The sequence below is a fragment of the Chrysochloris asiatica genome, unplaced genomic scaffold (assembly GCF_000296735.1).
Source record: "Chrysochloris asiatica unplaced genomic scaffold, ChrAsi1.0 scaffold00012, whole genome shotgun sequence".
In the NCBI taxonomy this organism is placed as follows: domain Eukaryota; kingdom Metazoa; phylum Chordata; class Mammalia; order Afrosoricida; family Chrysochloridae; genus Chrysochloris; species Chrysochloris asiatica.
The window spans coordinates 3,186,901-3,208,771 of NW_006408530.1; the positions used below are offsets into that span (position 1 = coordinate 3,186,901).

The 21,871-nt window shown below is 36.1% G+C and overlaps 1 protein-coding gene across 2 annotated transcripts in view; it reads right to left on the minus strand.

Annotated features, from left to right (window-relative positions):
- The window catches only part of LOC102833181 (G protein-activated inward rectifier potassium channel 1-like), a 199,876-nt gene extending 182,858 nt beyond the window's left edge, over window positions 1–17,018 (minus strand). The window contains exons 1-2 of one of the 2 annotated variants that reach the window (XM_006834531.1): window positions 15,851–17,018; window positions 3,791–4,007 (exon numbers count right to left, since the gene is read on the minus strand). In XM_006834531.1, the coding sequence (XP_006834594.1) occupies window positions 3,791–4,007; window positions 15,851–16,552 (919 nt within the window). In that variant the 5' untranslated portion in view covers window positions 16,553–17,018. The remainder of the gene's footprint in view (window positions 1–3,790; window positions 4,008–15,850) is intronic. The other variant, XM_006834532.1, reaches the window with a different exon arrangement.
- Window positions 17,019–21,871: the final 4,853 nt, after the last annotated feature.

Consider the following 21,871-nt stretch of genomic DNA (forward strand, 5'->3'; position numbering starts at 1 on the left):
TCATAATGGCCCTGTATAGGGTTTCTAAGGAGCGGCTGGTGAATTCGAACCACCAACACTGCAATTCAAACCAACCTTATGATCTAGTGCTTATCCTACAGCCCCAAATACTCAGGCTTAAAAAAAGAATTATAGAAAGATTCCATTATGTTTTAATTCATTTGCTGGTTTTGCTGTTTCATCAAATCCCAAAACATCCTGTTGGTGCAATAAAATCATCTGTTGTGTAGATGTTCCCCCCATCCTCCCAACCTCTGACGTCTCACTCTTGATATCACTCATTTGCTCTGGCCACTTCTGCTGACATTCATTTTCTGGAATAAATCATTGACTACCCATGGAGGGTCCTTGCATCAGCTGTTTCTCAGTGCCTACCATGCTCTCTCGTTCCCCAGTCCAGACTAAGAGGTCCTTCTTAAAAGTCTGGGCTCTTCTTAAATTCTCCTTCTCAGACAGACCATCCTTGACCATCAACCTTGTTATCACAACTTATCGTTCTATTGATTTTTCTACATACACATTATTTGATAGCATCTTTCTTATTTATGTTTTGTGGTCTGCCTCTTCCAATCAGAGTATAAACCTCTGGAGAAAAAGGATTTTGTCTGTCTAGACCACCTCTCACATCTCAAGTACTTTCAAGCACAGAGTATATATTCATTAATTACCTAATGAATGAATGAATAACATAAAGTTGGCCGTCAAATGCTAAAGATATGAAAACTTATGTGTCAAGGTTTGTGAAAGTTATTCGTGTTCAAAAGAATCCAAAAACATCATTTCCATACTTATTTTAATCAGTAAACAACTTGAAAAAGGATAATTTATTGTGGAAGAATGGATAAAGACAGGAAAGTCTTTATTTTCAATCTGAATAAGTCTAAGTAAAAATTTTAAATGATCACAGGGACATAAAATGTTATTTTTATCAGGCTCAGGTAGGTCTGGAAATGTAGACAGATTTTGCAAAGTTTGAATAATCTAGTATTAAATTAGTGAGGGCTATACACAAACAAAATGCCAAATATATTTCCCATGAAATAAATTCTATAAATTATGAGTAATGCTTTTGCTGTTTGTCTTTCTATATTAGATTTAGGAAGCAGGCTTAATTAAGAGGTTAAGTGGAAGCAGACTTGAATCTCTTCTTCATAAAAGGCAATCTCTAAATAAGAAATTAACTCTTCAGCCAAGTCTTCATTTTCTGTGGAAAGTATTCTCATCCAGTTCAATGTTTTATAATAGAATTTACCATTCTAATCAATAATTTAATGTTGCAAACCTCCTAATAATCTAATTTAGGATATTAGCTACTAGCTATGATATTCTGAAATACAGTGAAGATATATCAGTTAAGAATACACAGGTAAAAAAATACAAAACAACCTGCTTCAATAGTCCCTTCAGATGTACTTGGTGGCTGGTGCTTGTGTGTTACCAAGTCAGTTCCAACTCATAGCAACCCTGTATTGGATTTATGAGGTTGTAAATCTTTACAGGAGCAGAAAGCTTCATATTTTTCCCAGGGAATGATCGGCAGATTTGAACTACTGGCCTTGCATTTAGCAGCCTAGCTCATAATCTATTATGCTATCAGTTTCCTTTAAGATGTATTTGTAGGAATCCCAAACTCAAAATAATCAATAACTGAGGAACCTATGGCAAACTCAAATTGAAAGACCTTCAACAAATCAATAGATCAACAGATAAAGGGCATTATATTTAAACTGATCCTGAACCAGGAGGGGGAAAAACAGTTGTTACAGAAACACTGACAAAATTTGAATGGATATTATCGTATAAATGTCAAATTTCCTGACTTTGAAAAATTGCACTTATTCTTAAGAATACAGACAAAAGTACCTAGTAATAAATAGGGAAAAACAGACAAATAAACATGTAGAAAGAACTAATCTGATGAAAACATTTTAGGGCAATAGAGTGAAACAAAAAATAATTTCCCATGTCAGTGACTAGGAAAATAATAAACACTTAGAACTACAAGCCAGTGCATCACTGAAAGATCCCTATGCTATAAGAGAGAAATCAATAAAAAGGAAACATTTGCTATTTCAACAATAATATATTATTAACTTAACAAATGAGATGAATACAAATGTAAACATAATTTTTTAAATGTCTTGGAGTAAGAGCCTTTGTAAGTCAGTTTTATTCTTTACCAATATATATTTTAGCAAAATATTATAAAAGCATTTCAACTTTAAAATAAAAATCAGAATAAAGGATTTATAGTTATAAATAATGTTCAGATATCAAACTTCAGACTAGCGCAATCATTTCTCATTAGTCTTAAAATTTTAGTTTTTAAACTTGAAGCATTGATGATAATAAAATAATAAAAATGATGCAAGCAGCCTCCAACTTGTTATTCCTCAATTTACATAGAAGAAAAAAAAAATAACTTTAGAGATTATAATTATAGCAATTTTGCCTAAATTACTAACAGGTGTTAAGTAACAAATATGCAAAAATAACAATGAAGCGCCTCCCTTGCTCCTTTGACAAAAGTAAATAGTATTTAGTCAAAGATCTCCCACATTGGTATAAAGCTTACATGGATCTGTAGTATTGTAAATACTATTTTCATTATTACCACAGTTTATACATAATTTGTAGCATATTAAAATAATCCAGATGATTTTGGTAGAAAATAATTGTATGTTGCTGTCTCATTATTCATAGACAGGATAAAAGTCTTGTTAAAGTCTCTCTGTCTTTATCTCTCTCTGTCTCTACATCTACCAATCTATCTATCTATCTATCTATCTATCTATCTATCTATCTATCTATCTATCTATGGAGCTCTGGTAGCATAATTGTTACGAATTGGTATGCGAACCTTAAGGTCAGCAGTTCAAAACTACCAGCTGTTTCACAAGAGAAAGATGAGGCTTTCAGCTCCTGTAAAGATTTACAGCCTCAGAAACCCTGTACATGGTCACTATGAGTTGGAACCGACTCCACGACACATAACCACCACCACCATTTGTGTGTGTATATATACTGTAGATGTTACATTGTTTGTATAAATAATCAGTAGGTTCCAAGCCAACTGGATAATGTTTAGAACCCCATATAATATACTCACATTTATTGTGTTTCTCTTTGCTAACCTAACTTATCTCAGAGAATAATAAATTGCTGAGTGTTTGTAAATGTTAGGTGTTTGGGAATACCAAGGTTAAATTGCTTTCCAGGACATAAATTTATTGAAGTAGAATAAGGTATATATGTGTGTATATATATATATATAGTCAAAATTCAGCTGGTAAAATTTACTGAACTATTTTGAAATAGAAGTGCACACCCACACACATAGGCAATTTTTCCCTGAAGTTTCACATTACAGCATATCAGAGCTCTGTCAGTGACACCCTAATCACCCTCCCCAAGGCGAGAATATACATGCTGAGTTCAGACTGCTTACTAATTACACTAAATTTTTTTTTAACCTCAAAGCTTTAAAGAAAAATCATGATCATAGGAACTCTAGATTTGTAGTTAAAATAGAACAGTATAATCATTTCTAAGAAGTCATCTCAGTTTCTCTTTTTATTTTTGCACTATTGTGTCTGGAACCATCAAAACAACATATCTTAATTTTCAAAATAGTTATCAATTAAATGTTACAAAGACATACAATGCAGGTCTTTACTTTCATTCTGGTGGATACATTGAGAGATCTATCTCGCTCTGTCACAGGTTTTGTGGATATAATATTACTATGGAATAAAGAGACTTGATGACACACATCTCTGTTTTTACTCACCAGTTGTTTCCACAATGCCTTCTAGGATGACGACAATCTCGAATTGTTCGCTTTGCATGCTTCGCTGGGATAGGTCATAAAAGGGGCTTTTGGCATCGATCACGTGGCAAATCGTGAGGGGGGAAACAAGAAAAAGTTGATCTGCCCCTGTACTAAAACCTACATCCAGTTCAAGTTGGTCAAGGGGTAGGAACTCCCCCTCAGGTGTCTGCCGAGACTAGACAAGCACACAGAAAAAGAAAAGAAATCACTACTTGTGCTGAAATTTTCAAAGCAGCCTAACAATAATTTACATCATTGCCAACATTCTGCACTATCAATCATCTGCAACAAAATCCAAACAAACTGTTATACAGCTATGTTCTAGCAAAGGGGCTTCACATTCCACATAGCTTATGTGGAACATACATGCATTATTTATATATACAACTTACTATAATTACCATTCCCTAACTCTTGAGCTTTGGAAAAATGCCTGGCCCAACAATAGCTGTTAGCACAAACTATAGAAGTGAGTTTATATGTGCTACCGCTAGACATAAATCACTGTATAATAAATCATTGCATGTCAGATTTTCACAAAACAACCTAATGCCCGCTGTCATCGAGTGGATTCTGACCTATAGGATGGAGTAGAACTGCTCCATAGGGTTCCTAAGTCTGTAAATCTTTATAGAAGCTAATTGCCATAGTGTTGTTCTGAGGAGTGGTTGGCACCACCAACATTTTAGTTAGTAGCTAACTACTTTAGCCACTATGCCACCAGGGTTCCTGTCACTGAAAAAATGAGTAAGCAATTCTACTGGAGTTTTAGTGCTGATGAAGACTTACAATAAATTAAGAAGAGATTTACTAAATTCCTAAAAAGCAATGCATACTAATTACTCTTCCAAGATATTGAAAGACAAAAGTTATCAACTGTAACAGAAGAGCAGAAAGGTTACATGTATATTAAATTATTCAAACAAATGCACAAAAAAATAAACTGAAGGTAATCTTAGTGACTGGCTTTCAAACTCAAGTTTCAACCTTTAAGAATAAATTATCAAATTCACTTACTTCTTTATTTTGTGATATTAAAATTGTCATCAAATCGTGCTAAACTGATATATCTAACCAAATGAATTTTAAGTACCTATATTTGGTAAGCATATACATTAGCAAAACTTCATAAGGTAGTAAATTTTAGTTTCAGTAGAAACTATTTATAAAGTTTGTCTCTAAAAGAAAATTATATATAAATACTAAAAATCAGTAGACCATAAATGTTAACTTTCAATCTTTCTGTTTTATTCATTTTCATTGAGTAGTCCATAATTATTACTTGTAAAAATTATATGCAAGCAAATATTCTCATTTAATTTGTAGGGTAGTGGTGAAATAAAGTTCCAGGAGTTAGGAGCAGCCTACAAAAAAAAATTCAGGTGGGGACCAAGCTGCTGGTCAGATAAGACTTTGAAAAATTCATATATATATAAACTGTTTTCTCCAATGAAATGGTAGTGCGAGGACAAAATCCTTGCTCTTAGGGTTCCAAGAATTTTTTTTTTTTTTTTTAATATGAGAAAAGTAAGTATGAATACATTTTAAAATATGGTTTAATAAGAAGCCTTTTGTGGGAAAAGCAGAACAAAGAGTTCCAATTGATGAGGGTGTATTACAGCATCAACGGCTGCAAAAAGTCCCAACAGAAGAATGAATAAATTGGAGAGGTTACTTTGTAGTTAGTACTAATCACTAATATTATTGTGTTAAAGCAAACAAATTTTAAAAATCCATAGGAAACTAATGACACTATTTTCCTTCCCTATCTTGTTGCTAGTTGAAAAAATAAACGAAGGTAATAATTGCTGAAAAGAGTGAAATCCATGCAAAACCTTGATGGTACAAAATCCCCGCAAAAACCATCAGCTTTAACATCCAAAGCTAGATGAAGGTAGGCATTTCTAAAACATGTGAAAAAGCTCGTTTTGGAGCTTCTGCAGATCACCTGTGTCTCCAAAATGCATATTAATTATTAAAACCTAAAAATTTTCAGCTACACACTTATATAATAAGTTATTATTCACATTTTGAAAAAGCAAATGAAAAATAAGTACAAACAAAAATCCTATTACCATTGTTCTTCCACCTACTGAGAAACAGGTGCTATATAAACACAAGGTGGTATTCTCATGTTTCTAATGAATGACCAGAATTGAGGTAGTTATAACTAAACATTCTATATTTTAAACTCTGGTGTAAGACTGTAGGATAAGCACTGGACCACAACATCATTTGGAACTGCAAGGTCGGTGGTTCAAATCCACTAGCCGCTCCTCAGAATCCCTATATAGGGTCACTGTGAGTTGAACACTGACTCGATGGCACTTAACAACAACAACAAATTCTAAACTTAGCTTTTTATTAACTAAACAGCAGTATTGATAAAGATAATTTTTGAACAACTCATTTTTCTTTCAAATAATACTTTATAAAGAAGATATATTCTTTCTAATTATTGCCTATGTAATTAGTGCTCTAATTACTTTTCCTTTTTTTACACATTTATGTCTAATTCCAGAAGCATTTGGAGTAAGATATTAAGTTTTATGTTCTTTGATCATCAAACATCAAAGAAGCATCGTAACAATAGGCAGCTATCAGGGGAATGCCAAACTTGAGTGAAAACATTTTATTTTTAGCAGTCTAAATAGTTAAATTCTATATAAGTAATTTAGATTTAAACATACATGGATCTACTTTATTCAGACTCAATGTACTTTCTACTCATAAAAGTCTTTCATATACTTAAAATTATACCTCCCTTCTAAAATATATTATTTATGCTCTACCAAAGGTGACAATCTATTGTGTAACACTATAGGGAGAGAGATTTCCCGTGCTTAAATATTTTACAGATAATTGAAGTTTTCCATGTCTGTGTGGTAAATTGTTTGCAAATACTATACAATTTTCTATACCTTATGCAAGTAATACACATACTAAAATTTTTGCAAGCTACATAACCTCCTCAGACAATCACTGCCTGTGTGTTTTAAAGGTCTGTACAAATGTTGCATATTTGGACATGTTATGTGCAAAAAATAAGACAACCTTTATGTACACTCTAAGTCTGTACACATATCCAAAATTTTATCTTTCAGACTTTCTTCCACTATGTTACATTATCAAGTTATTCAACTTCCAATATTCTCACCTCCCTGATTTCTATTTGCCTTTTGTTGTTGTTGTTGAATGCCCTATAGTCAGTATTAACTCAGAGACCCTCTATAGGGTTTCCAAGGAGCAGCTGGTGGGTTTGAACCACCAACCTTATTAGGTAGTTAGGTTAGGTTAGTAGTCCAGTGCTTATCCTACAGAGCTTTTAATAGTCTTTGCTGTTATTGCTGTTGTTAAGTGCCATTGAGTTGGTTCCAACTGTATAGGGTTTCCAAGGAGCAGCTGGTGAGTTTGAACTGCCGACTTTGCTGTTCAAACCAACCTTGCACTTGAGTGTTTATCCTATTGCACCACACCAGTACTCCACAATAGTCTTGGAAGCCAAATAATCATTATGAACTTAATTTAATAGAAGGCTTTGTCTAAATCAAGGGTGACGTGTGTGATTTTAGTGTTGTAGGTGCTTGGAGCACTGAAATTTTAGAAGTTTGAGCTCCTGACTCTAGAAAATTTTAGTCAAGTATGTTCAGTATTTCAGAAGTCGACATGTTTACCAAATACTTTTGTGAGAAGTATATACATTCTATTTTAGAACAGAAAAGTCTCATGGAGGTTTTCCTAATTCTGATGTAAGTTAAGTAAATTACAGAGATTCACTGGAGCAAAGGAAACAAACAAACAGATAAACAAAAGCCTATCTTAGTCTTAAATTTCTTGCTTGTCTAAGTGGAGTGAGAGAACTTTTGTTCAAGGATAAGAAATCAGTAGCATTGATATGCAGTCATTTTATACTTCTTTTCTTTAGTTATAAATGACCATATTTTACCCAGAAATATTTGACAGTAGGCAGGAAACTTTTAGGTGAAAATAGATTTAACCTTCCTTATTTATGTCATCTTAAGGAGCTCTGGTAGCTAGTGGTTATGAATCAGGCTGCGAACCGCAAGGTCAGCAGTTTGAAACTACCAGCTGTTCCGCAGGAGAAAGATAAGGCTTTTTGCTCCAGTAAAGATTTACAGCCTCAGAAACCTTGTACAGGGTCTCTATGAGTCAGAACTGACTCCATGGCACATAACCATCACCATCATTTATGTCATCTTAAGAATTTTGATGGAGTCCTGGTGTGGTCCTGTGGATTAATGCTCCAGACTGCAAAACTGTTTGAACCGCAAGGCCGGCAGTTCAAGCTCACCAGCTAGCTGCTCTTTGGGAACCTTATACAGGGTCGCTATGGTTCGGAGTCGACTCAACAACACTTAACAACCATAACAAGAATTATAATATAATAGGAAACCTTCAATTGTTAAAGCAGTTTGCTTTGGTTCACATAATCTTCTTTACTTCTATAAACCTAATCTCCAAGTGAACTATAACTATGATTGTTTCCTAGATGAAAGTGTATAAACAGATGTGATAAGTTGTTGTTGTTAAGTTCCATTGAGTCAGTTCCTACTCATAGCAACTCTGTTACCCTGTATGGGGTTTCATTTAGTAGGTTTGAACTGCCAACCTTGCAGTTAGCAGTACAGTGCTTATCCATCCTGTAGTGCTATACCAAGACTCCAAGATATTATATAGAGCAATAAAAAATGAAAACAATTTCTAAAAATGTAAGATCGATGTAGTAAGTTTAGCTTTTTTTTTAGTTCCTAAAAAATTATAACTAGGATTGATTTCTATTTGAGGTAATAATGAATTAGAATTAGAAAATTTATAGAATGAAAGAAAATAATGGGAAAGAGGTGGAAGACAAAATAGAGTTAATAATTAATTTTGCAATTCTTTAAAATTTAGAACTTTTTTTGGAAAAACTTTGACCTGCAAATAACTTCCCATACCTTCTATTTTTTTTTCCCAATTTTCTGGAATCTTGGGAAATAAATAAAAAGTGTCCCATCCTTTTAAGGCCTTATTGGTTGACTGTACTATTCAGAAAGTTAAAAGAAAATCAATGGACAGTAAGGCTTAATCTTTTTTTAACTTTACTGTTTTAAAAATATAATCTGAATATCATAATTAAAAATAATTTGGTACAATTTAGGTTTTAGCATTATTTCTAAGGTATTCTTTATAATTAAAATTGTATTCAATATCTAAATATGAACATATTTTTATCAAATTATGCATGAAGTTTGAGGCTATTGTGCCATTTTATAATGATGATACTAATTTCAAAGAATTAATTTTAAATGACTTTGAACTCATTAAGAATCCAAAAAGACCTATAGATAATCAACTATAATTCTGAGTACAGGTAGAAAAACAATCAAAAGTCAAAGATGTCTGAAAGATCCGTCATGGTCATGCATTTTGTAGACAAATAACTTTCATGTTATAGATTACAGATGAAAGACTGTTGAGTGTTAAAGACACACACTCACACAAATCCCTAGCACAAACATTTTAGAACTGCTCTGACCATCCTCCTCCTAGAGAATAAAGGGTCAAGTGTCCACATTCATTCAATAGGCCCCCAATTTTACCCAAAAAAATCTACAATTTTTCTGCCTTTCTCCCATTTTTGTAACCCATAAATATGTTCTAATTATAACCACTGAACTTTTTCCTATCTTTGAACGAGGTTCAGTAATTTCAAATGAACACAAAATCAATCACTAATCTGTAAATCATGACAGTTAAATTCTTTCATGTTCCAAGACATGATTTATGTTCTAACTTTTCCAAGTGTCCCCTGGAAAAGGCTCCTTAGGACCAATAAGGAAAGGAAAAGAAGGGAAGAAAGGCAAAAGGGAGGAAAGACAGAAAAGAAAAGGAAGGAAGGGAAAAGAAGCTAAGATTGAAAAGGTCCTTTCGTGCCTACCACCTCTGTACCATATCACCTATAATTTCATTGTTGTTGTTTTTAAATGTCATCGAGTCAGTTCTGACTCAGATCAACCCTGTATAGGGTTTCCAAGGAGCAACTGGTTAGTTTGAACCATCAATCTTGAGCTAAGCAGTCCAGTGCTTTCTTATCTTACAGCACCACACCAGGACTCCAATGACTTCTCTTTAAATGTGCAAAACACACACACACACACACACACACACACACACACACTTAAGTCTGGAATAAAATAACTTAGAGTGAGGTCAGAATGAGAGCTGGTGGCTAAAATTAGGATATGAGTCAAAAGCAGGTACCAACATCAGAAACCAAAGTGCTTTGTGACAATGGTTTTGGCATTCAGACCAAAATTAAAGTTAGAAGAGAGTACAGACCAAGTCTTAGACACTTTGAACAGTTTAGCTAATAACTTGGATGATGTTCAGGAAAAAAAAAATTACTTTAACAGGTAGTCATTTGTGGATTTAATAAAAATAAGGGGGAGAGAATGGTACTAACTAATTGACTCAAGATAAAAAGACTGGATTTTCTACAATTAAATTATATGTGTCTTTTGATTCTTTACATAGAAAATTATTCAGGTGAATGTCTCAAATAATGATTTTTAATGTTCAGTTAATTATTCCATAATATACATTTTTTTTTTTTTTATGAAAAGAAAGTACCTTGAAATTATAATAGATTATGTGAAGGTTTTCTACCATTAAAATGAAAGAATAGCTTTATAATTCTTTGAGGACTTTTTATGGGATTTACAATAACTGTGGACAGAATTTGTAACCCTAATTGCACATTTCCCTCCTACTCACCAAACACCCTCCAATCCATCAAATGTTTTTCCTGCTTTCCTTTATTCCTTGTTCTTACCTCCTGCTGCTTACTAGTGGGTCTTTTTGTCCCTTACTTCTGTTCACACTTTATTCCCTAAGCACAAGCCACCCTGTACTTTTCAGGAACCGTTAAAAAAAAAAAAAAAAAAAAACAAACACACACAACAAATCACATTAATACTCTTGAAAAAAATTACAATTATAGATTTAAAAGCAATCCCAAGTTCTATACTTTTAATTATACTTGAATCAGACAAAGTAAAGCTAGACTACATAGGAACTGTACTAATTTTAAAAGGCATAACAAACTCACCTAAAAACCCACAACCAATAAGGGACCTAGTCTTTGTGGATTCTGAGCTATCTAGTATGAGACCTCTTGAACACTTTTAATAATAGGTTGGATGATGTTCAAAAGAATAATTCTTTAACATATATAATTTGTGGATATAATTTTATGAAAGACCAACTAATTGTCTCAAGATTTGAATACTAAATACTAAATGCAAATTGGTCAAAATTACAATGATCAGTCATTCAAAATAAAGTCACAGAACAAAAAATATAATCACATTTATGTGTAAGATAAGACAGCAAATAAACTTATGAGAAAAATCAAAATCCAGGAATCATGTGATCCAGAAATCCTTGTGATGAAAAGATGAGTAAAATGTTAGGACATGTGAAAAGGATGAAGACTTCAGTGGTTTTGTAGTAGCTGCACATGTACTCACACTTGTATGGGGAACCAGAAAGCACCCACCCCATTTTCAATATCCATGTAAATGGAGACTGAAAAGGAGAACACAAAAATAATGTGTGATGCTAGAAGAAGGACGATACATATGGTTAATTTTCAACAAGTAAAAATTAAGGGTGGCATAGCCGATTTTCTTTAAAGTAAGAGGAAGACTATTTGCAATGAATGAAAAAATGTTTGTGCTCGCATTAGCAAAAAAAAAATTCTTATATTTTTGTTTTACAATCTGGATGCAACAGCAACCAGTAACTGATTTTATTTTTTCAGAAACTTAATTATTGAAAAGGAAATAGATTACGAATTTGTTTTAAAAAAAGAAAAACTGTCAGTAATATACGAATGTGTGTGTGTTTAAGTAGGCATCTGGATGAATTATTTAACTCTATAATGTATCAAGGAAAACTATGTAATTATTTCCCTAACAAGTCTTATTTCTAAGGCAGTCAACAATTAATTTTAGATTTTAAAAATGGGATGAGATTTCCAAATCCTTTAGACCAAACATTGAATTAAAGGGCCCAGCATTTTATCCATTATCATCAATTCTTTAATATAGGCAGTTTCTCAACTAGATGACTTATTAATCTAGCAAAGCCAAGTTGTTTAGTACCTATTCTCTAAATAATAATAAAAGAAGACAATCAAACTAAGCTAAAAAGTACTAGTAAAAAATGAATGTGGACATAAGAGGAGAAAAGAGAAAGATTCCTTTTTAAGCTTCATATAGCTATATTAACAATAAAAATACAGATTTATAGAGCAATACTTCAAACCATATTCTCTGAGTTTTATTTAAGGTCTATTTATTTGTGTTTGTTGATTTGCTTTTCAGAGAAGAAAAGGAACCACTTACTCCAGGTATACATTTGGAGTATCTGTATTCAAACACTGAAAGAAACTTTAGTAGTTTCATTGTTGGAAGACAGGTGTACAGTTGAAAAAACTGTTTGCTTTCATATAAGTGGATAGCATAACTTAAAAACAAAAACAGGTAGAGAAGTTTAAAAAAAGAACAAAAACAAAAAACTTCCACATAATGTTAGGGAAGCAAGAGGCATAAAATGCCCTAATGGCAGTGATTTCTAAGTCATATCCTTGTTTTTACTATCTATAATACTTAAAAAATGGAACATGCTTTATAATCACTTAAAAAAAAAAAAAAAGCTCTTTTATGATACTGAAAAATAAGTTTTATTCTGCAAACAAGATAGCAGAAGTAGAAAATTTTAAGTAAAATAAATAAAGTAACAGGAAAAAACTATTCATTATATATACTATATTGTTGCTAAATGCTGTCAAGTCAGTTAGACTCATAGTGGCTCCTGTATAGGGTTTCTGGAATGGCTGGTGGGTGAGAACTACAACCTTGTAGTTAGCAGCCCAGTGCTTATCCTACAGCTCCAATCAGTATTCCATTAAGCTCATATCACTAAGCATAGTATTTTTGTTCCCTTAAGAATTCTAAACACTTTTCTTCCTATAAAAAATTACAAAAGCGTACTTTTAACATGTCCAAAAGGAAGTTAAAGGATAAGACTGTGAACTTCTGCAATTATATTTAAGTTATACCTTTAAAAGGCAAAGAAGTAATATTGAACTATTTTTACTTTTAAAACTTTCGTAGAGATTCTCTTTAGGCATTATAGTTGACTGCTTTAGATCACTTCATCTCAGTTCCTAAAGGAAAATGAGAGTAACTTATTATAGGAAAATCTGCCTTCTAATTTTGCTGAATGCTATTACCTCCCCAGTAAAACATGGCTCCTTTGTAATGAAGTCTAAGGAAATGACAAAATGTATGAAAATTCATTTCAATTACCATGGCTACAGGAAAAATCAACTTCATATAAATTATACTACTTACCAGCTGAAGGGTAACCACTGATGAAACCTCTTGCTTCATAAAAAAGGAAGAGATTTCCCCCATAATTTTGTTTAAATATAAATTGACTCCATATGCCAATCATTTTTACCTCTAGTACTGACATTTTCCTAGTAAACCTAGTAGAGTGCTTTATAGGAATATTACGCTTATTAGTTTAATTGAATATTGTTTTTATCACCTTGTATTAATATAGCACCTTGTTCCAAGTTTTTCAACTTTATAAATCTTTTATTTTTAAATTAGTACATTCTTTATGGTATATGTGGCACACGGGCTATAAATGTCATTAGTGCCCTGTACCAGTGTAGCGATAGGGTACTTCAGAGTCACTGCACCTTTGTATATGTCAACTGATATGTAGAACAATTCTAATTATTTCTGGATTTTACTAAAATAAAATTTGATAAATTCTAGAATCATTTCTTAATATGTCACCTAGAAAAATGTTTTTAAAATTAATTTCTTGTGTTTAAAGTTTAATTGTTAGTTTCCAATAAAGATCAATATTATAAACTACCTTTCAATAAGGATATCTTCTATAAGCGTGTCTGTTTTTGTTAAGTGCCATGGTGTCGGTTCTGACTTATAGCAACCCTGTATAGGGTTTCTGAGGAATGGCTGGTGTGTTTGAACCATGGACCCTGCAGTTCAAACTGAACTTGCTGTCCAGTGTTTACCCTACAGCATCACACCAGGACTTCATAAGAGTGTTTAGGTGATACATAAACATGAATACCTTGATAGATAGCCTTGCACAATGTTAACAACTAAATTGCTACTCTCTGTGTGGCAAGCCTACCTAAAGGAAGATATATTTTGGTCAATTCATAGAAACAGAGACATCCAACAAGCACCATTGCAATAAAAGCAAAACAACTATAAAATAACTGCTGAGGGTAATTCAACAACCCACTTAGTTTAAACAGTGGTTAGTAAAACTAGATGGTAATTTAAATAAAAAACAATATGCAGGTCATTGGAGTTAATTTTAAAAGAATATGATCTATCCAAAGCATTTATTCAGAATTTAATGCATATAAAAAACCAGGATGATAATTTCTCACTATGTTATACAACACTCAGCTCATTGACAGTATATAGTAAATGTGTATATGATGTGAAATGGCAGGCCAAGAAACCCGCTTTAATTCTCATACACAACTGAGAAACATGGTCATGTGTTATTAGGATAAAATTTTATAAAAGAATAATGAAAATTACACAAGAGCAAAACTTTTAAAAAGCACATTGGCTCACTTTTTTTAACTACAACATCTGCTGGAGCTGAGAAAAACAATATATAGTGGAAATTGAAATTTTAAAGACAAAAATGTCCACTTGAACTTTTATAAAATGTTTCATTTTATGAATATTCAGTTCTGAATCTGGCTATAAGTTCTCTAAACAATCTCAGAGAAATCTTTAGCATTTTGAGGTCATCTTTTTCTCCTTTGAAAACTATGGCAAATCCTTCAGAAAAATTAATTGTAAACAAGACATACAAATCAACTGGGCTTTAATGCCTGACTTTAATTGTATGAGTGATAAGGGAAAGCTTGTCCTGGTTCTTGTGATGCCCTCTAAGGACAACATGAACCTTGCTTTAATGACCTCTCCATTTGCTACTTGTGTTAGCATTTAAACGGCTAATAGTAAAAGCAATCCCTTTAATGGATGCCATAGTGAAATCTGTACTTGACAAAGTCTTCATGAAAACAGTCTATCAAGAATAAAATTAACAAGCGGCTGGAAAGGTAAAGCACTCAAACTTACAGAGAGTATATCTCTAGGGAAATAGTAAAAACAAAAACTTTAAAAGAATTAGGTTAATTGTTTCTGGATCTGTGTACTCTTAAAAGATGACCATACACAGAGTTACTGTTATTAAAAGTTCAAGTGCATTGGTGTTGTAGGATAAGTCCTGAACTGTAAACAGCTAGGTCAGTGGTTCGAATCCACCACCCTCTCAACGGGAGAAAGACGATGATTTTAACTACTTACTGCAAAGATTTACTGTCTCAGAACTCCTGCATACACAATGGGTCAGAACCGACTGCATGGCACTTAACAACAACAACAGCTGAAAGTATTAGGTGAAAAGAAAGGAAGAGAAAAGTCATATGTGAAAGTGGAGGCAAGCTCAACACCTATCTTCTAAACAAAAACTGCTTAATTTGGCACCTGGAGTTTAATGGAATAGTGCTCTGACAACAAAACAAAAGTGCTCTTAAAAAAAAAAAAAAAGTGCTCTAAACTGACTTGCAGCAAATGCAGGGAGGGAAACGTGGCACTCCTTTGCCTCCAGGAGCCAACACTACACCTTAAGTGTTACTATGTGAGACTTGCACACCTGAAGTAATAGAAGCAAAAGCAGGAGAGTGAATAGAAAAGGAACCGAAATGTGTTTTCTCTTTATTCAATTCTTCCACCGGGAAAAAAAGTGTGTGTGGTGGGGAGGGAGGATTTAGCTGTGGCAACAGTTGTCTCAGGACAGGGTGGATCTCAGGTGAGTATATTTCTAGATGGGATCTGGGAGTGACAGTCTCCAGGTGGGGATGGAGAGGAAAGCACTTACTTTGAGCAGCTTGCAGCGGATTTGCGCAGAGACCATGTGGCTGTTGCGCAGGTTGCCCACCCGGAACATGAGCGTGAGTTTGCCATCCCTCATGGAGATCACCGCGTGCTCGCTGAACATGAGTGTCTCCGCGCGCTTCTTGGGCTGGGACATTTTGATGAACATGCAGCCGATGAGAAATGCATCCACGATGGAGCCCAAGATGGACTGGAATAAGAAGAGTATGATGCCCTCGGGGCATTTGTCGGTGATGTAGCGGTAGCCATAGCCGATCGTAGCTTCGGTCTCGATGAAGAAGAGGAAGGCAGAGGGGAAGTTGTAGACATTAGCCACGCAGGGCGTGTAGTTGCCTGCGTGGGCTTTGTTCAGGTCGCCCCGAGAGTAGGCGATCACCCACCACATGGACGCCATGAAGAGCCAGGCCACAGTGTAGGTGAGGATGAAGATGAAGAGGTTCCAACGCCACTTGAGGTCCACCAGTGTGGTGAAGAGGTCCGAGAGGTATCGGCTAGTCTCGCTGCCCAGGTTACCGTGCTGTACATTGCACCGGCCGTTCTTGTCCACGAACCGCTGCCGCTTCTTCTTGGGCACAAGCTGTTGTTGTGGGCCCTGACCCGGACCCTGGGGCTGCAAGCCTGAGCCGCTTGATGAGGTGGTCACTACTTGGTAATCGTCCCCAAATTTCCTTCTGAGTGCAGACATAATACGGAGGGGCGAGCCAGATTCAAAGGCGAAGCGAAGGCGCAGGAGTCCAGCGCTGTAAACCAGCACCAATAAGAAGATGGGGTGGGGGACAAAAGGGAGGGGGATAAAAACAGCGCGCCTGAGAGGGTGGAGGCGCACCCCACAGGTAGCTGCGGTCTCTTGACCCCTGCTGAAGCCTTTGCTTCTCCCTTGGGAAGGAGGCTTTCTTTCCCAGTGGAGTCTTAAAAAAGTCTTCTCCTACACTCAAGGCAGGAGGGTTGCAAGGATCAGAAATCCCAGCGCAATTTTGCCAACAAGCTTTTCGAGGCTTCCTTCTGTTCCCCTGCCACCGGCATCCCGGACCACCTCTCGCCTTTCCTCGCTTATCCTGATAATTCTGCAACACCCCTAAATTGGACTGTTGCTGACTAGAGACTCTCACCCCACCTGCCAACTCACCAGGCTACCAAGACAGCACTACCTGCTTGGACCAGACCCTCCCCCCTCCGCACCGCTCCCAGCTCTCCTGGCCCTGGAGATGGCTAATGGCTTCCCCCACCCTGGTGAGCCTCCCTCCTATCTTTTGGTCAAAATCAGGCACAAAGGCATGTCTGCCGTGAGCAGATGCAAAATCCCCTCTCCAAGCCCTCCAGGCTCAGAGTCCCCTGCTCTGGACTCCAGAGACTGTCCTCCTAGCGTCCGCGGGCTGCCGAGTTTCTGCGGGAGCCGCAAGGGTCCTCGGATCGACCCTCAAAAGCCCCCAGGCCGCCCCCGCGCACCGCGGAGACGCAGCGGTGACCGCTGCTGGGTCACTCACCGAACTGGAGAGGTTTGGAGGAGGTTGGCGGAGTGCGGCAGCCGCAACGGCAGCCTGGCTATTTTCCTCGCCCCCACTTTTTCCTGGTGTACCACGATGGATACTAATGCAGGTTCCCTAAGCTCCGCACTCTTCGTGGAGGCACTAAGCTACCCCCGCCAGAAGACTCAGGCACGCCGACAGAGAATGACTTGGGCGCGGGACTCCGGGGTTCCCTGGAGCTGTGCCCTCCTTCCAGGCTACAGCAGCGCTGTTGAATGGGGTTCAAGCCTCGGACTGCCGGCCAGACTTTCAGGTTAAACACTAGCGCCCCTCCAAATTTTCCTGTCTCCGGGGGGGAAACCTTTGTCTCTTCTTTCCTCGATTCCCTACTCCTGCTCCGAGTTCCTTGGCCCTCGCTGGGGGATGAGAGACCGGAACAGGGACGACGGGAGTGTGGTGTGTGCTGGTGCGTGTGATCAGCTGCAGAGCCGCGCTAGACCCGCCTGTCCCTGCTTGCCTTCCTTCACTGCTCCACCAGCCTGAATTGCACCTCCGCGCCTCAGTTGAGCCTGCAGTGTCTGGCAGCTCCGGAAAAGCGAACCCCTCCAATGAGAACCGGCTCTAAATCTGCTCCCAAACGCCAGCCAACACTCCTTCCTCGCCCCCCTGCATCAGTCAGAAAGCCATCAGCAAGCAGCAAATGCTGCTTTCTGAAAGAAGAAAAGTACAATATGTCTCTGTAACTAGGGCTCTCATTTAAACGGATGCTGGATTTAGGAATGCATCATAAACACAAATCACAATCAGCTAGTAGATAGGCGTGTTCAGAACTAAAAGTTGCAAGTAGAGGTGGGGGCAGGTGTGGAGGTTTTAGGATGACACCAGAAAGTAGAAGCCCTACTAATAAAAAAAAAAAATTTTTTTTTAAAGGCTCTATTACAAAGGTTCAGACATGCCAGAGTTAATATGTTAGTAGTTGAGGGAACGCTGGATTCACAGTTAACTTAATAGAGGGCAAAGTGCAGAAATATCTAAACATAGTACCCATGAGTAAATATCCATTTATTTACCACATTTCAGGTTTGTTTACAAATGCCATGGTGTCTTATGGTATATTCCATTCACTCCAGATACATAAAATTGATTTTGTTGGAGAACCATCAAAGCAAGGTGTTATAAAAGCAAAAGCCTGCTGGCTATAAGTCTCCCATGCAAAAGAAAATATGCACCTCATTATCCTTCCACTTCTCTGCCAATACTGCTCTCTTCTCATCTTAACCCTAAAAGTCAGTGCAGGCAACTATGAGCCAGCCATGACTAGAAGATTCTTTCACTATGGTTTAGTTAAAACACATATCCCCAGTAACAGACATGTCTTCCACAGGCTCTCTGATAAGAGGTCCCCCTATCATTATCGGTGGATTACATAACAAAGGAAATTGTCACATGGAAAATAGAAACTGCTCTGGTCCTGGAATCATAAGACCTAATGTGAGTCTTGGCCCTGCCAGTTATAAGCTGTGTGACTTTCAGCAACTACCTGGATGTCTTAGAATCTTAGTTTTCTCCTCTGGGGGAAAAAAAAAATGGAACTTGGTATAAAAAAAGCCAATGAATGTGGTTTTGGCAACTCTTACTGCTCTATGAAACAGCCCTGGTAGCATGCTGGTTACATGTTGGGCTGCTAACCACAGGGTCAGCAGTTGGAATCTACCAGCTGCTCAGTGGGAGAAAGATGAGACTTTCTGCTCCAGTAAAGATTTATAGCCTCAGAAACCATATATGAGGTCTCTAAGAGTTGGAACTGACTTGTTGGTACAGTACCAACCCCACTGTGTTAAGGAATGTCATATGAGGGTAAGTAAAAAAATATTGCTACAAAATCATAGAAAGCTGTGTTATTGTTAAGCACCATAAAGTTGATTCTGACTCATAACAAGCCTGTATAGGGTTTCCAAGACTATAATTCTTTACCAGAAGCAGAAAGCCTCATCTTCCTCCTGGGAATGGTTCACAGTCCAGTGCTGATAGTATAGAACCACCATGCTCCCAAGTTGTTAAGTGCCCCAAGTCAGCTCTGACTCATAATGACCCTGTATAAGGTCTCAGAGAGTGGTCTAGTGCATTGTCTCACAACGCCACATCAGGACTCCATAGAAACCTTTATTAAATAAAAGTATCAAAATTGTTTCTTAACATATCCTCCATTTACACAGTTCTGAATGCTGTACAATCTGCAACCATTCCCTAAAGAGTTTCACCATCCTTGATTTACATAACATGAAAATGGCAGTTTGGGCATCCTCAAGGGACTCAAATTGTATCCTTTTAAAATATTGTTTCAGGAACAAAAAGAGTTGAAAGTGGCAAGATCAGAATGTAGGGTGGATGAAATAAGGTTTCCTAATCAAATTCTAATAACACAGCTTTTTCTAACCTCTAAGAAGGAGCAAGTGCATTGTGGTTTAAAACAAAACAAAACAAAACAATTATTAGATACAGTTTTCCAGGCCTTTTTCTCATCAATGCTGTTTTCAGTTTTTCTGATACTTCTTCATAATATGTCTCTATGTTCATCCTGTGTTCTTCAAGAAACTCTGTCAAGATATCACCTTTGGAATCTCAACAAAACAGTTGCCATAACCTTCTGAGCTAACTTCTCTCTCTGCACTGAGTTTAACTGCCTCAGCAGAGCCCCATGGAAACCAATGTTTTGATTGGACCTTTCACTCTGTATCATATTGGTAAATCCAAGACTCCTCCTCAATTATAATTCATTCCATAATATCATCTTCATTAGTTTCTATCTTGCTTAAAATACTGAAAGAAAGATCAGCCCTTTGATCTAGCTCATCTCTTTTGGCCCCCATTGAACCAAAAGTTCACTGAGATGAAGATACTTGCTTAAAATTAAAAATGCGGAGCCATGTAAAATCCAATTTCAAAAGCTATCACATTAATGCTAAATTTGAGGCCGTTTTCTACCATCTTCTGAACTTCAGGCACAGTTTCTTCATTTGTTGAGGCTGATAGTCTTCTCTCTCTTGACTTATCTTTGAGGTCTTCCTGACCTTCCTTAAACACTTAATCCATGTAAAAACTCTTGTTTTATGTGGGACAGCATTCCTGTAAATCTGTGGCAAAACTTCAATGATTTGGGAAGATGCTCACTTGAGTCTTGTTAAAAAAAAACACACATTGTCATGGCACAAAAAGTATCTTTTTTTAAGCACCGTAGCAATACTAAGACAAGTGTTTTACTGAGAAAACTTGCCTAGCCATCCACTGATCACAGAAACAGAAACAGAAACCACAATTTAAAAAAATAACTCTGTGTAGGAATGAACTGAAACCCTCGTAGTAATATTTCAGCAGGTTTTTTCTCTCATGGAGCTGCCGGGTGGGTTTGAACAGTCAACCTCTCCTGTAGAAGCAAATTGCTTAACCACTTGCATCACTAGGGTTCCTTGAGATGTTACACAATGTGTTGCAAAGTTTCCATAATATCATGGCCAAGAAGAGATTATGGATGAGTTTTTTGGAATTGACTTGATGTGCTGAATTTATATTTATATTCTCATCACACCTTTTAATATGTTCCCCTAGCATACTATGACCCTGTCAGGATGGCTTCTTATATTTCGCAAAATACGTAGAGCCATACATTTGATATTTTAGACCTCTTCCTTATGCTTTCTGTTCTTGTATTGCTCTTCATGTTTGATCATTTAGCTCTCAACCAAAAGGTAACCTCCTCAGGCTTCCCCTAGCCTTCTAGATATTCTCTATCACAGCAATCTGGTTTTATTTTCTTTATAACACATATTTTAACTGGTCTTTACTTCTTTACTTTTTATCTTCTTCCTCTGCTATTTCCTCGAATGAAAACCATATGAGATTGTTTAGATTTTAAACCAGAATCTTGTTTGTTTTGTTCACCACCATGTCCCTATATATAAAACAACATACTAAGTACTCAATATATATTTGCTGGATTAATTACATGAAACAATTCACATCACTAGAAGCTCTCTCTAAGTAATACAGAATTGAAAGTCATAACTTAATCAGGTCCCTGTGATTGTTCAATTTAGAATTGATATTCAAACAGCTGCCAAGACCTTTTGATTGTAATTATATAATATCTCTCATATTATTTTTATTTTAAGTCCAAACACATTTTTCTCCCATCAGTCTTTCTCTTCTTCAAACTGTACTATATAATATTACTTGATCTAACTTCTTATAATTTTCTAAGTTTCATAGAGGAATGAAAACCAAAGTGTTCACTGATGATCTCATTTATAAGCTTATAAATGTTCTTACTTTTCAAAAAAATATTTTCCAATGAAAAATGTTGCCATTTTCCAACAACTAAATCCAACAGAAAAAAAATTTTTTTTTAACTTTAAGAGACATATCTGGTCTAAATCTCTCATTTCACAAATAAGAGAGAGCATACAAAACAAAACTTACTCAGTGTCACAAAGTTGTTGAGTAGAAATTCTGATATTCAAATTCAAGACAACACATCTTCT